General features: G+C 39.0%; 1 protein-coding gene across 1 annotated transcript in view; it reads right to left on the bottom strand.

Moving 5' to 3' along the window:
* Nucleotides 1–16,531, bottom strand: part of Exoc4 (exocyst complex component 4) — a 651,801-nt gene that overhangs the window by 562,624 nt on the left and 72,646 nt on the right. The window contains exon 6 of the mRNA XM_051175863.1: nucleotides 13,024–13,267. Coding sequence (XP_051031820.1) covers nucleotides 13,024–13,267 — 244 coding nt within the window. The remainder of the gene's footprint in view (nucleotides 1–13,023; nucleotides 13,268–16,531) is intronic.

Genomic DNA, 16,531 nt, shown 5'->3' with positions numbered 1-16,531 from the left:
ATCATACACAGAAAATAATAGGCCAACTGAAGTGGGCCAATTTCTACTTTAAATTGCTGGTAAGTATATTAGACTACGGCTCCAGTATGAGTCTGTAAACAATATGTATTTTTCAGAGATAGCATAATAAGAAACATTAAAGCAATATATTGACTTTAAATAACAGTTTTTCTTTCCATTCTCTTAATAATGAACCCAGGGTTGTTATATTTCTGTTATTGTTTCTGTTATGATAGGGGTTATATCACCCAATGTCCTTTCTGACAAAAAGAAATTTAATAGCCATGTTAAACTTAATGGCGTTTGAAAACATATTAACCAATGACATCCAGTAGTCTGAAAGACACCGGTCCAGCACTCCAGTTCTGGGTTCAGAACTATGAACTAGCAAGGGTGCAGAAGCATGGGAAGGGAACCAGCTACACTAAGTAGAGGGATAATCTCCAAGACCACTGCCCTCCACAGCTGTGCATCTTATCTGCCAGGTACCAGAGCAGATGAATGGGCAGAAGCAGGGCTCTGTTAGAAAAGACCCACTAGAGAAATGAGGTGAAAGATCAGATTCAGTCTCTTTTTACTTTGAGGAAATAGCAGCCTTTAACAAAATGGATGCTGACAAAGCGCCAGCTTCAGCCACTTCTGTAGGCTCAAGGACTGCTGTCATATTATGGGCATCACAGCTCCAAAGAAGAGAGGTGGAGTATTACTGGAAGGAGGGATGGACCAGACTCCTGAAGGCTCTACTGGCAGCTCTACCTACTTGGAGCTATGAATCCCCTCAGTGGAGCGAAGTTCAGCTATGCTTTACATATGTAAATAGTAACAGACCTGCAGCTACAAGAGAAAACACAACTTTTTGTTTGTTTTTTGTATTTCAAGCGATATCACCAAGAAAGGGAAAAGTCGACCCACAAAATTAGAAACAAAAACTATAAACCACAGCTTCATAGAACTTGTAACTAGAATACCAAACAGATAAGAATAAAATAAATCCACAATGAAAAAAATCAACTCCTCCAAAAGTCTCCAACTGTAAAGCCAAGAATTGCTACCTGATCTAGAAGCCTCAGAGAGATGCCTTGATGGTCAAATTAGAATACAGACAGAGCAAGCTGAGGTAACTGAACAGTAATAAAGAAAGCAAAGGGCTCCCAATTCCTTAGTCTGGGGCTGTGGCTTGAGTAACACCAATGATGCTTTATTTTCTTCTGAGAGAGAAGAGAGGAAAGGAGATGGATGGAGAAGGAGGAAAGAGAACTAGAGGTAGGGAGATTAAAATGAAGGTAGACATTTAGAAGGAAAACTGTTGGGTTGGCTCTAGACATAGTAAGCTTAACGGGTTCCTGAGATGCTAGTCAGGAGCTCAGGAAACAAGCACATGCTAGAAATGTAAAAATCAAAAAACTTAAGTATTTGGAGGGTTATTTGAAAGGTGCCATGAGGCAGAGACACTTAGGAGGATTAGATAGCAAGGGAGGGACACGCCAACACTCTGGGAAAGGAACTTTGAAAAGAGGGGATTGGGAAGATGCCAGAGAGGAAGGAGACCACAGACATTTCTGGAAGACAAAAGAGGAGAGAATTATCAGCAAAGTCAAGGGTTATAGAGAAATCAGATAAAGGAAAAAGAAATTTACAACTTCCTACAGCCCCTACCCACCCCCACCCCACCCTGGCTTTTAGGACAGCAGGGTAAGGTGAACTCCAGAGTACATGGCTCAGAAGTAAAGCACATTTCTCACCGGCGTGCACTTTCCTTAGAACAGGGAAACTTTAACAATAAGAGGATGTTTCCACCAATGAACAAAAGAAGAGTCTGTGCTAGTCTGCCCAATTTAAAGCTACGAGAAATAAACACGCTGTTAATGCCCACATGCACTCTCCACTAGCCACACAAGATTGGAAAAACATACTTGGGATGAAAGCAGCACTAACAAAGCCCCAACAAAATCACTCTCCGCGCCCCTCTGACTGCAAACGTTTAGAAGAGATAAAACATATTGCAGTGAGCTCAGCTGCACAAGTGCAGTTTGGATCTCTAGACTCCACCACAGATAGAATAGACAATGTGGCAGACAGGATGATTAAGTTAACTCCTCTTACTAAACCCAACTCCTCAAGGAGAGGTCACTGAAGCATGGAGGTTTACATTTCAATTAACTACAATTTCCCTAGTCAGGAAAAAAAAAAAAAAAAAAAAAAAGCTTCACAGTTTATTTTCCTAGACATGTAAATTAGAACTCAACTATGTCTGTAGAACATCATGAAAGTAATTATGAATGAAGGGGCAGGATGGCAAAGGGTCTAAGCACCAGGGTCGAATACTCACATGAGAATGCTAGATTTAAATACCAGCTAACTACAGAACAGCCATGAGACTTTCACTCAGGTTCCTCAATCAAAATTCCCTACCTGCAAAATGATTAAGTTAGTAGAATTTGGTCTCTGTCACATGGCCAAAAGAAGAATGACGTAATAAAAGCTAGGTCTCTCATTCCTTTGTGTTCCTGCAGTCTTTCCAAACAAAAATGATAAAGAAGTTCAAGATCTCTCTCTCTCTCTCTCTCTCTCTCTCTCTCTCTCTCTCTCTCTCTCCTCTCTCTCTCTTCTCTCTCTCTCTCTCTCTCTCTCTCTCTCTCTCTCTCTCTCTCTCTCTCACACACACACAGAATATGTAGCCTCCTAGGTAAACCCCTGGGCAAGAAATGAAGACAGAGCCCTATTTAGTGCTTCTTTGTAGCCATACCTCCCTGTTAACACATGGCCCAAAGTCCAGGATGGAGAAAACAGTCAAAGTGTTGGGCATCTAAAATCATGAGAAAATGAGGAAAAGAATGAACAATGTAGGACTGGACCTATCCAAAGTGGAAGATTTAAGATACCAATCTGGGATCTTCCTTCAATTTGTGGCAGGCAGCAAATGCTGTCCAGAGATATGAAATCCTTGAGAAATAAGGATGATATTGGTGCTGACATACACATGACAAATATGGTGACAGCCTCTCTTTACTCTTTATGCCATGCCAGAAATGGCATTAAAGGTTCTGTTTGATTATCTCATTTCACCCTCTGACCCCCTCTTTATGAGTGGTCTAAAGCTCATAGAACAAAGGAAATTATTTACTCTAATGTTTCTTTCCAGGGAAAGGGGGGAAATAATTTATCAGTACTGCTCAGAGAAAGATTTGAACTACAATTCTAGGGAGCCAAGGCTGGCAAGAGTGCCATGAGAACTACCTGCTCTGCCTCTGCCTCCTTGCTGCACAAAGGATTTCATTGCAGCTCAGATACTAAAAGACCTCCATGCTAGAGTAGCAGTAGGCTGTGTGCTCTGGTTACTGCAGAGGGTATATAGACGCCTTGGCTCAAGGAGCTGCAGCGGTTGCTTCCACTGGCCACTCCCTGCTCCAGTCTTCCACTGGCCTCACATTCCAAGGCTGCTGCTTTCCTCTCCATCCAAAAGCTTCTTCCATAGCGGCCATGAATTCTCCTCCACCCTCAGGTCTCTCTTAGAAAGCACACACATCACAGCGACTTCACTGGCATCTGCAAGGACTTGCCGGCATACTTCCTGGATCAGTCTTGTGAGGGAGCACCTATCTATGATTTAATATGGCATAAATGGAAGTCATCATATCCTCCCCCAAACCTGCTTCTCCCTGTCACATCAGTACTCACAGTTGCCCTGAGGGACAACCTTCACTTCCTCTTCTTCATGTCTAAGTAGTCTTTTCAGTACTATAAGGGTGAGTCTTTTCAGTCCACTGTCACTGTTAACCCTGCCACCCCCTAAAATGTGTCATCTCAGAATTATGAGAACAGTTCTCAAACTAGGATATTTCCCCCCAATCCTGCTCTTGTCTTCTAAACTATTAACTCAATGCTCCTGATTTTTGGCTGCAAACGAGTAGTTGTCATAATATCCAGCAGTTGGTAAAGGGCTATTGTTGAATGAAGGAATGAAGTCCCCCAAATAGGAGTGCGAAGAGGCAGATTACAATGATTGGTACAAAAATGAGTGTTACAGACAGGAGGTGGTGGTGCACACCTTTAATCCCAGCAATCGGGAGGCAGAGGCAGGTGGATCTCTGTGAATTCAAGGCCAGCCTGGGCTATAAGACAGGCTCCAAAGCTACAGAGAAATCCTGTCTTGAAAAAAAACACAAAACAACAAAAGAAACGAATGTTATATGTTATGATCTCCTAACTTTAGAACCCCATAATACAGTTGTCATCACTAAATCATGTTCTCAAAATATAACTTTATCAACCAAAACATGAGAACATAGGAAATACAATTCTGTAAGCTGAAAGATATGCATTCGAAACTAACTTGACTAATACTGCAATACAATGTACTTTAAACAAAAAACATCAGAAAAATGTCAAGCATTCCCTCTTATACATATATCCAACTGCCTGCAGGTCTTAAAAGCAGCCTTCTGCTGGGTGGTAGTACATGCCTTCAATCCCAGAACTCAGAAGGCAGAGGCAGAGGCAGAAGTATCTCTGTGAGTTTGAGGCCAGCTTAGTCTGCATGCTGAGTTTCAGGACACCTGGGATTATGTAGAAAAACCCTTTCTCAAAAAGCTAAAATAAAATATTTACAAAAACAAACAAACAAACATACAAACAAACAAAAAACCAGCCTTCTTCTAAACATGTAGGTAAAACATTCACCCTCCCAGTGTTTCTCCTAACTTCCTATCTGGAACTTCCCTGTGGTTCCCAGCATCAATTATCACTGTGCAAAAGACTAAGAAGAACTGTCAGGGAGCTTATTCCTGACAACAAGAACCATGGTGCAAAGGCATTCCACCAAGCTGTGAAAACTGTTCAATATTTAAGGTGAGATAAGACTATCTGAATCTAAATTTAACATCCCAGGAACCTTGGATATAGTCATTTGGCTAGAAAACTCAGGTCGGCAGCCAAGAAGCTGCCTTACTTGGTTACAATGTAGATACACAATGCAGAAAAATTGGTTCTGTTCCACTACTTATCTGCTGAGACCTTAATATCAGGGTCCTGAACTTTCCCACTGGCAGACAAAGGATATTTACTCCCTACTGCTACACCCTAGAAGTTAAGAAAGTACTAGACTTGGTTAATGTTTTCTATGAACATCAAAACAAATCAGTCATCAACTGCATCAAATCAAGATGGTCTTAGCTTTGCCAGCCTGTACTTCACAGAAACACTTCCTTAATAAGCTCTGGGGAGCTGGTATCTTCCATTTTAAACAGGACACAGCCTCCATTTAATCTCCAAGGTTATCTAAAAGAGACTTTGAAGAGGCACAGTTGCTTTTTTGCCACTTAATATTTCATGTTTTAAAAAAAGACACTATTTGAAGAATGCTGACTAATTCTCCATCTGCACTATGAAAAGAACGGGAGAACACTATTAACAACACACAGTCAAGAGTAGCAGTGAATGGCCCTGGCTCTAGTCAGTTCTTTCCTATCCTTCCCTCCTTGTCAAATCAGGCTTCTACAATGAACTAACTCTAACGGGTGGCAAGTTAGTGACCAAAATTAGAATATAGGTCCAGTCCTTCTTCCTTTTCGATTGAAATATCAACATCACTCTTCTAAAGGCATCCTCCCTATTCCAAAAACAGTATTTCATAACAGCGGAACATTAAAAACTGTTACCCTTATATAAACCTTCTGCTGTGTGATAACATATCTTAAGGTTTCAGGTTTCTTAGTGCGAGTTTGTATGTGACTCACAGTGTACAAACGTACAAGGTCACTTGAGGAATTTTTGAGATACCTAGGACCCATTCCCTGTGTGGCTGCTGATCCCACTCCTGAACAAGTTCAGCGACCTCTCAGAGTCCTGCCACCGAGCACAATGCAGGGGGCATGCAGCAAGAGAATGGGATACTCATTGAAAGAGGCCACTTCTAATCTTAAATCCACCACCACCAGGGAGCTTTCTGAACTGTCGAATTACTTCAGATTTTACATTTCTTTGAACAAATCTGGAGTGGATTAGTAATAATATCCCTCCTGTGATGAAGCCAGTTGTGAGGCTCACTTAGGTGGGGTGCCAGAAGGCAGCCTGCTTTACAAACAACCTCAGAGTCATCAGACAGAGACCTATGGCTCTGCACCCACATCCCAGTTTCCGCACACCCACTTCCTGTTAAAATGCTCTTCTTTGTCTCTTTATTATACCTATTTACATGTTCACCGTGTTAGACATGATCCTAAACCGCACTACAAACACAAAGTGAACCCCCGCCTTACAAACTCACTAGACCTGACAAAGGGCTCCAGAGAGTCTGAACTGTAAATGAGGGGTTCTGTTCACACCTGCATTGATCCTACTCATCACCAAGAGGAAATTCTCCATTGATAAGAGTGTGTTCCTGTCCATGTGTGTGTTTGTGAGGTGGCTTTGATGCAGCATGAAGGGTGACAATGAAGTAAAGATACAACAATCATCAATCCATGAAAGAAAGTGCCTTATTCCTTTATTATTATTATTAAACATTATTCCCTTAACTGGTCCAATCTCTAATTTAAACCTGATATACAAGAGAGATAGCAAGAATAGCTTTAAGAAATTTATTATTGAGAAGTAACTCCAGCCCAATCAATCACAAGCCATTTTTCTAGAGACTAAAAGCAAAGGACAATGTACAACCAGAAAGACAGCTACCCAACTTCATGCTTACAAAGTAACTGTAAACACAATGACATTACTAACTCACTCCATCTGTTAAAGAGCTGCTAGTAATTTATTTAAGCCTTACTAAAAGTACAGAGACTTAGGATCGTCCGTGGTAATGAATTAGCCATGTTAGTTAACATAAGTCCCACACTCAAAACAACTATTTCCTTTCATGTGTTTAAGAACAAATAGCACAGTCATGAGTGACACATGCTCGCTCAAGAATGGTGGAGTTTCTTCACTATGTCCCTGGTTCATTCTTCATACCCTTCAATATGTAATAGCTGGGTGTACTTAAAGCGTGTTCTCACTGATACGTGTAATCAAAAGTAGAGATTCAATCAAATGGAATCATAATCACTGAAGTTAAATTTACTTGCTTCCCGCTTGCTTTGATTTGAATTAACTCTTCATCTAAATCACACCGAGGCCTTTCCTGATTCCAAGCATGTCCAGGTGCTACATGCAGTGCCTGGGAATGGCTACAAGAAGCCGCAAGGACAAATGCCTGACCTTGCTTCAAAGCTGCTCACAAATGAATCTTCTGCAAAATAAAGTGACAAATTTCTACCAAGGCCTGAATTTTAGACACCGAGAAAAAGAGCACCTAACTAAGAAAGAAGAGCTAAAAAGGAAATGCATTACTTGGAAAGGAAACACGTGCCTAATTCCAGCCACAGGTCTAAAAGAAATTCCATTTTTCTCTTTCCACAATATTGCACTTGTACTATGAAGTTAACCTTGGGATATGAGCCTTTTGACTTCCTCATAGATAAAACCACTTTATGAACATGCCCTTTTAAATCAGTAGGTCCTCCTACAGAGTTCCAGATCCCAGATTTTAAAAATATTGTAAAAGTATACACTTCAAACTTTATAGTTATAATCCAATGCATTTTTGACATGCTATATAGTCTTCAAAGTCTGAGAGACAGGAGATGGGGGAGGTGATGGGAAATGAGATGATAATTAACCTTGAAAAGAACCGTAACTATAAAGTGGGTAATGATCAGTGTTAGAATTATTCAACAAGCACAGTGCTACCCTGCCAATCAATTGCAGGACAGACACATAGCGGGAAGAACTGAAAGAAGTGAATGGCACATTATGACCCAGCACAATAAGTAAGATCTGATTTACGGTATGTGGCCCTCCTTCAGAACCATGCGCACACAGTAGTCCTCACACATCTGTGGTTCCCTGCCTGTGACGTCAGCTACACTGTCAACTACAAGTCTAAAATAATAGCTACACTATTGGAGAAATGATTCAAGAGTTTTAAATCTGGGCACCATTTCTGAGTAGCAAGATCCCGTCTCTAGAATATCTACTCTGTTTAAAAACTGTTAGTCACAAGCAGGGCAGTGGTGGGTGGCACACACTCTTAGTCCCACCACTTGGGAGGCACAGACAGGCAGATCTCTATGAGAGTTCACAGCCAGCCTGGCCTACAAAGCGAGTTCCAGGACAGACCAAATAATAATAATAATAAACAAAAATCTTTACTCGCTTAGCTGTGTGTAATCAGTGTGCCCTCTGTATGTGTACAGAAAAACCATCAAAAAATTGAAAGTAACAAGATAATGAACCAGGACCTGTATTCAGTAATTCTCCTTCATCTGACTTTGTGTTGTGCACCTACTCTCATATCAGCTTATTTTGAGACACTACATCAAGACATAATCCAGACAGCATTAACTCATTGTTATACAAATAAAAGTTGTACTCTCACTCATAATAAGAAAAAACAAACCCAAGCCAAAGTAGTTACGTCACTTTTCACCTCTCAGATTGGCAAATATAAAAGTATCTGACAATATAATGAATTGGCAAAGGAATATACAACCTTAAAACATTATCCATAACATGAAAATGTGCATCTCTAAGAAAAGTACACTTGGCAGTATTCATCAAAATGCAATAAGCCACTGGGGTCAGCATAAACTGTGAAAATGGTGAGGCAAGGGTCTGGTTCTTTTCCTTCTCACATTTGAGATGTTAATATCGTGCTGATTGCACAACTAGAAAAACTAGCTGGTGCTATCAAATGAATGAGCTTGACAACTACAACAAGTATAACAGTAAATGCTGCCTTACTTGACTTCAAAAATATCAGTGATACGAGCCATTTCCTGATACATACCTAAACACAGGCTTTATTATACACCTTTATTATAGTTTGCAACAATGTACTGATTTAGGGTACCTTTCTTCCCCCTTAAACTCCTTGAGGACAGTGTCATGTCTGACTGTTTGCCTGGTCCACAGCAAATATTCACTCTACGTAGGATTCATTCTTCCATTCAACACTACTGTGAGCCTAGTGGGTACTTTATGAGAATATAAAATTATGGACCAAATGAGGCAAATTAGTTTTTTCTTCTCTTTTATTCTAGGTGCAATCAAAAAATGAGATAAGTAACCAAATAGAAACATAAAGATATATATAATAAAATTTTCTTTAGAAAACAAAGCCTTAGCTGGGTGGAGATGGTACACACCTTTAATCCCAACACTTGAGAGGCAGAGGCAGGCGGAGCTCTGTGAGTTCAAGACCAGCCTGGTCTAAAATAGATAGTTCCAGGACAGCCTCCAAAACCACACAGATCCCTGCCTCAAAAAAACCAAAACTAAAAATAAAATAAAAATAAAAACAAAGCCTTTTGGATCTATATTATAAATGATCCATACCCCATAAAAGCTTCAACCACATCCAATTCTCCCTGTCCTCTTCCAGGTCAAAAGTTTACAGTGTAGCAGGCCTTCTCATCTGTCTGCAATGAGCTTTTGCCTTCAGATAGACACCAAATAGAGTAGCTGTCATATACAATCCAATCACCACTACCTACATCCTCTAGCTTACTTCTCTATTCTTAACAAGATTCAATACCTATGAGGACATTTTTCCTTCAATGTCTTCCTCTTACTTTTGGCATTTGTGAAATACTATAGAATTTCTTCTGACTTCTTCCATACAGTAATGATATGAAAACTTCACTGGCTAGATTTTTGGGAATAATCAGCAATAAGGGAGAAAAACTTGAAGAAGTTGGTTCTAAACTATAGAGGCTGTGGCCACACTGTCATCTGAAGTTGAAGACACTGTCTTGCTTTGAGGGGAACAATAAACAGCAAATGACTGTACTAGGTTGGCAAGGCACCTGTCACCATGAGTTAACACTGACCAAGTCAGTAAGAGCAGCCTACTGGTTGCTGAGCATTTCCCTTTGCCACTAATGAAAAGTTTATAAACACTACTGGTAATGAAAGAACCAAAAAAGATAAAATATTTCTCTATGAATATAAATAAATGCAAAATTTAGAAAATAAAAAATAAAAAGTAGGTCATCAAAATGATTTTTGTAAGCTGATGAAGAAAGTACTCTGGCTTTGTATAAATTAAAACAAGATAGAGTTTAACAGCCTCATTCCGTCTCCATTTCCAGCAAAATACCACACAACATTAACTCGCTTTGCATAAGACAAATGGAAACAGGCCTGCAATGCATCACAACCACAGTATATTTAACAAGATGGAGATGAACAATGAAACTTCCAGGGAAACTTACAGTATCGATGCCTTGCCTCAGATGTGCATTTGCATATAAATGTTTTAGAATAATATATTTCATTAGGGTTAGCCAGAGAATATGCATGTTGGGAATGGAGGAGGATTTTGCCTATATTCCAATTTTGCTTAAGGAAAACAGATTCTTCTATCTTCAGCAATAACAGTCTTGAGATAGTAAAATAACAATAATGATGGCACTAATAATGCCACTGTGGTTTTACTTCCCTCTGAAACAGATGTCACTAATATCTCTGGAAAGTTTCAACACATAAGCATCATGCATGCCTCAAGGAGTAACTTGATAATATCCTTTCTAAAGGAAGCAACAATGCTCATCGTTTTTGAATAACTGTGATTAACTTAAGCGAATTAATTCTTAAGGAGTTTTAAGGCACCGTATAACTATCAAAAACTAGCTTCCAGAGGTCAGCTCAGAATTGTCAGTTATTTGGAAAACCAGTCCAAGAATTTCGTTTTTGATCTAATAATATGGTTTACCCCCAAGCGATTATTTCCTCTTTAATGTTTTATTTCATAATAAAGGATTCTGGCCAAAAATATGTAGATTCTGGCTTTTATAACATGGAACTGTGTTATACAGGAAAAAAGAAAGTGGAACATGAATCATTTGTTTGCTTCTTAGTACCCAATGTGCCCTGCCTACCAAAACAAAAAGAAAGAAAAACCTTTAAAATAACAAAAATAGAAGAAAAGAGAGAGGAGAAGAAGAAGAAGAAGAAGAAGAAGAAGAAGAAGAAGAAGAAGAAGAAGAAGAAGAAGAAGAAGAAGAAGAAGAAGAAGAAGAAGAAGAAGAAAACAAACAAACAAACAAAAACTCTGCTGCTGACTCATTCTTCACAGAAAACCATTTAGAATTTCCTGGGGCAAAGAGCTGACTTTCTGCTTCTACTGATGTAATCTCCACTCCTGAATTCTGGAAACAGCTGAGGCAATAGAAGAGAAAGAGGTCAAAATCCTTTGAAAGACACTATGCTTTTAGGGCAACTATAATGAGAGCTGCAGGAAAGTTATTGATCTGTGCCCTTTGCTTTATTTTCAGTATATATTACAGTAATGTTATTTCCCTATGAAAGTTCAGTCTATTCATCTGGGCACTTGCAACATCAGAGCAAATAGCAAAGCAGAATTTTAGAGTATTCATTAGCAAAGAGTCAAAAGGTCTTTACAGAAATCCAGGCACCCAGCAAAGAAAGAAGAAAAGCAAAGTTCAATTCTGAATCTCCGCATGGCGACATGAGTGATGAACCACATGAGCACTGAAGAAGGCATCAATCATAAACACACACACTGCTATACAGATGCATGTGCATGACGTTCTTACTAAGCATTATAACCATTATAACCATTAACCTCATCTAAGGAGCTCCAATACTGTCACATCTGTTTTCCAAAACCCACGTTGGTCAACCATCTGTTTTGAAGCATTTGGTAATGCTAGATAAGTAGTTAGTAATTTGAAGCTTTTTTGTTGTTCCTTTACCAATTATAGTACTTTTGAAAGAATTTCATGAGAGAATTATTTTTGAAGGATTTTTAAGTCAACATCAGTGTTGTTTAGATGTACAAAAAGTCAAAAATATGGATAGAAGACTTAGCATTTCCAAAATATTAAAATACGTCTGAGACAGTTTAGGGCAAGTTAGCATTCTTTCTCCTTATTTCTGCTTAGTGTCTATTTTTAAAAATGTGTGTAAAGTAAAAACAGCAGAATATCCTTAGTAGCATATTAAGAAAAGTAAGAACCTTTATGCATTACCATCTCCCATGTACATTCATTCACATGAAAACATTACTTTTTTCTCATATGACTTTTTTTTTTTTTCCCTTGATACTCTGTCCCCTCCTGCCTCAGACTTCTGAGCACTGAGATTATAAGTACCACCTCCTATCCACTGCCTTCTATGCTCCAAACAAACTGAAATATCCACTGGTGTTTTTCTCTCCCGTGCTACTGTAGCCTTAAGTCCTGGTGTGTGTCGGGGAGGAGGGTAGAGGTGAAGGAAAGAAGAATGAAGAGATCATTTTAACTAACTCCTAATTTCAAATACTGCTATTCCCCAAAATATGACCTGACAAACCTGTTTGCCCAGGGTATAATAGCCACCTCTTGGGATCTGAATATAATTGCCATGTTATCCTATATATATATAAAAAAAAAAAGCTTTCACATTCAGATCCCACTTATTGTTTTGAGGGAATGTAGAAATTTCTGACATTTTTCTATTCACAAACAGCATGACATGATGAAGAAGAAAACACAGACGGGGAAAGACCATAGACTTCGGAATCAAGTGGCCATGTACTCAATTCCAAGACTAGCCAGCCTCCAAACATAAGCTTTCACTAATAGCATCTCTGAGTCTCAGTTCTTGTAATAAGATTCAGACACTCATAACTAGCTTACAGAGTTGCAGTGAAAACTAAATGAAATAATACACACAAATTATCTCAAAAACAGCTTGGTAACTAACACTTGTTCAACAACTGCTCCATTCCTTGCCGTTGGTTTACTAACTTAACATGTGTGATAATAAACACTCTTCATTACAAACAGATTTGTATCTCTCATTCAATGTCTGTAGATATGGACAATAAGCCTAAATTTTCCCAACAAATCAAAGCAAGACAGGCAATGCCTGGCCTGAGTATATACGGAATATAGTATTCAATAAAATAATACCACCTCAAGATAAGTTATGCATTCCCCACCCTAGATACAAGAAAAAAAGAAGCTAACACCACACTACCTTGGCTGGTTGTCCACAGTGAGGCTCTCTCCCCTCTGATAGCCACTGTCTGCCACCTGAGTGGTTGACCTCTTCACAATCTGCTTTAGTTCCTGTTCCAAGCGCTCTTTGATGGCTTTAACTGTCTCAGGGATCTTCTTCAGCCTGGCCAGTCCCTGGATAAGAATTCCCATGAAAAGAGTGCTGTTCTCCTCCGGATCACACTCCAAGTCCTCCTTGATGTCTTGCAGGTTCATCTCCCTCGCTGTGAAAGAAAAGCACACCAGAGACATGAAACCCAGTTTCCACATTAATTCAACAGCACGGCACACTTATAAAGATCACTGCTTTGATTATCCCCTTAAAGGAAGCAAAGGAATTTTCTATTAAATTAAGTTGCATAGTAATATTCAGCAGCCTCTAAAGCAAACTAATTGGTTACTAATAAAATGTACAAGCAATTATATAGGAAGATGAGAATCCCAGTTTTACACATATATTTTGACGCAAGTCCATTGACAAATTAAGTACACACGATCTCTAAAATGCCAGACAATGGTGTGTCCGGAGAACTCTAAAGACTCAAACCCCAGTTTCAACTACTATTAGTTATAAGCAACAAACAGAGAGAATAAAAGATGGTATGAATACAAGGGGGCAAAGTACATAACTACAACAAATAAAAAAATATATGTAAGACAACATAAACATATGAGAAGAGTTAGAGGAAAGATATAATAGTGAAGAAGTAGTGGATAACTACCAAGAAAACCCATTTTCCTTCCAACATATATGTGCTTAGCATGGTAACCCACACCATGCAATCCCAGCTACTGAGGGGCTCAAGCATAGGAACTAAATTTCAAAGTGAGTGTGGGCTAGATAGCAAATTCCAGCCAGGCTAGCAAAAATAATGATACCTTGCTTATAAAAGTGAGTGAGACAGAGAGGCTGCCTTGTGTGTGGGGGTGGGAGTTATTATCTTTCACAGACCTTTGTTATATCAATGAAAACCTTCTGACAAGTTATATTATATGCCAAATATTCCTATAGGTCTTTATACTATAGCCTTTATCCAAACCATCTGTTCTTAAAAGGGGGGAAAGAGCCTCAAACATTAGTCCTTAACCCCTGTCAGTAGGTAGGGAGGATTAGCTGATGATCTGAGATTTTTGTCTCTACTAAAACTATGTGGCAAAAGCCGTATTAGGGCTGGAGAGATGGCTCAACAAACATAAGGACTGGAGTCTGTGTTCTAGCATTTGTGTAACAAGTTAGATATCTCTGAAAATGCCTGTAAGTCCTAGATACCAAAGCCAGACAAAGACAGCACAAGAACTCTACAAACCAGTACCTATTATGAAACATATTTCTCAACTACGTATCTATATACCCATAATGGTTCATTATTCACCACATTCATTATTATAGTGGCAGCATTTAGAAGCAACCCAGGTACTCACCAACACATGAAACAGAATAGTAAAACGTGATCTATATAAACAGTAGCATGTCACTCCAATTTAAAACTAAGGAAGCCTGACACACTGCAACAGGGATGAATCGTGAATACACCACGCTAAGTGAAATGAGACTGTCACAAAGACAAATGCTTAAGATTCGAAATGCAATGAGTTACTTAGGGGGTCAAATTCCTAGAAACAGAGTAGACAGTTGTTTTTCGGGGGCAAGGAGTAGTACTGAGTTTGAGTTTTACAAGATGAAAATAGATATGCAGGTGGATGGGAGAACTGTCTACACACACTGTAAATGGACTTAAAACTACTGATCTATACATTTTAATTGACTAAAATGTAAGCTTAGTGATGTGTATATTTTAACATAAAACATACACTTAAATATGAACCAAAGGTATTTTTAGTAACATGCAAGATACTTCCAAATTACTTATGGGAGATCTTTCCTATTAATAAATCCTCTATATATGTATCCATGATGCCTTAATAGACTCACTAGGCTCCCAGAAAGTCAGACAGGGAGACCATATTCATGTGGCATTCTGCACAATAGAATATGTTTAATGACACAGTACTCAATAAGAATAATGTTTAATACTAATGAAACTAGAAGTAGAACTCAAAAGATTAAAATCTGAAGACAAGTTTTTTAAAGACCATCAATACTTTCAAATGTAATATTATGAAAACTATACATTTCAGTTCCTGGTTTTGTTTTATACATGAAGAAGTAGGATCCCTCAGGCCACAGAAATACTCTATCTAGCAAATCCAACCCCACAGCAAGGCAAGAGAAGTGGCAGCAGGGAGCCACCAGTCCAACATGGAGCAGGGGGGGAATGAAGCTGAACTACAGGAAGAAAAGTAATGGAAATCCTCCTGTTCAAATGCTCTTTGTTAAAGCACACCTATGAGTCACAAACAGGACACATACAAAGAGCCACCTAGTCATCACAGCTCCCTGCCCAGGGTGACTGATGATAAGGTAAATATAATCTAAGGCAAATATGGCCTGCAATGGCAGGGCACAGAGCTACTTATATGCTCACTACTATGAGAGCTGACTCATTAAAAAGCAACACATAAACAAGATTTGAATAATGAAATGCCACAGCCACAAACAGCACATCTGTTTAAAAACTTAACTTTTGTTGTCTCCTAAAATCTCCTAGAGCATAAACACACAGATCCAATATTAATTGATTTGTATTATCTATTTCACTTACATCAGCTAAAAACTAAAAGGCAATGTAAAAGACTAATATAATCAAAATGACGAGTGTGATATTCACAAACATCTACACAGTCAGATAGCATTACCAGAAAAAAAAATGTTCAAAACTAATTCACCTGAAATTCAGTAAGGCTTCACATATCGATCAGAACATACCTGGGCATCTTTCCAAACTCCTGATGTCCACATCATCCCCAAGCACTTGAATTGCTATAGGGGATACCCAGTATATAGATATTAGACATTTTAAAGCTAGAAATATATTAACACCTTTAATCCCAGCACTGGGGAGGCAGAAGCAGGAGGATCTCTGTGAGTCTGAGGCCAGCCTGATATACAGAGCTAGTTCCAGGACAGGCTCCAAAGAAATACAGAGAAAGCCTGGCTTGAAAAACAAAACAAAAGAATGGGGATGACTCTTGCCTTATTTGTCCTACACTCTGGCTGGCTCCAAGTATTTATTATTAGACACACTGCTTTTATTTATACAGATGGTGGACACAGACAAAGGTAGCTGAGGATAAGCTTGGAAGGAGGATCTCACCTGACTGGACTGATGAAAGGATTAAGGAGAAAATAGCTAAGACCATTTCAAGCAATAGACTTCCACATTCATATAAACTATGCCTCCAGTTACATGGCTTAGAGCCACTTATATGCATACCCGTATCACAGACAGCACATTTTTAAAAAATGGAAAGTAAGACCCAGGCATGACAGTACACAAAATGAAGACCACCTAGAAATTCCCATAGAAACTGAACAAAAAAACTAACAAGTAAACAAGGTGATTAACCTATTCATGAAGCTAAAAACT

This window comes from Phodopus roborovskii, unplaced genomic scaffold (genome assembly GCF_943737965.1).
Source record: "Phodopus roborovskii unplaced genomic scaffold, PHOROB, whole genome shotgun sequence".
Lineage (NCBI taxonomy): Eukaryota > Metazoa > Chordata > Mammalia > Rodentia > Cricetidae > Phodopus > Phodopus roborovskii.
Note: the sequence above shows the minus strand (reverse complement) of the source record. Positions and strands in the feature narration are given on the sequence as shown.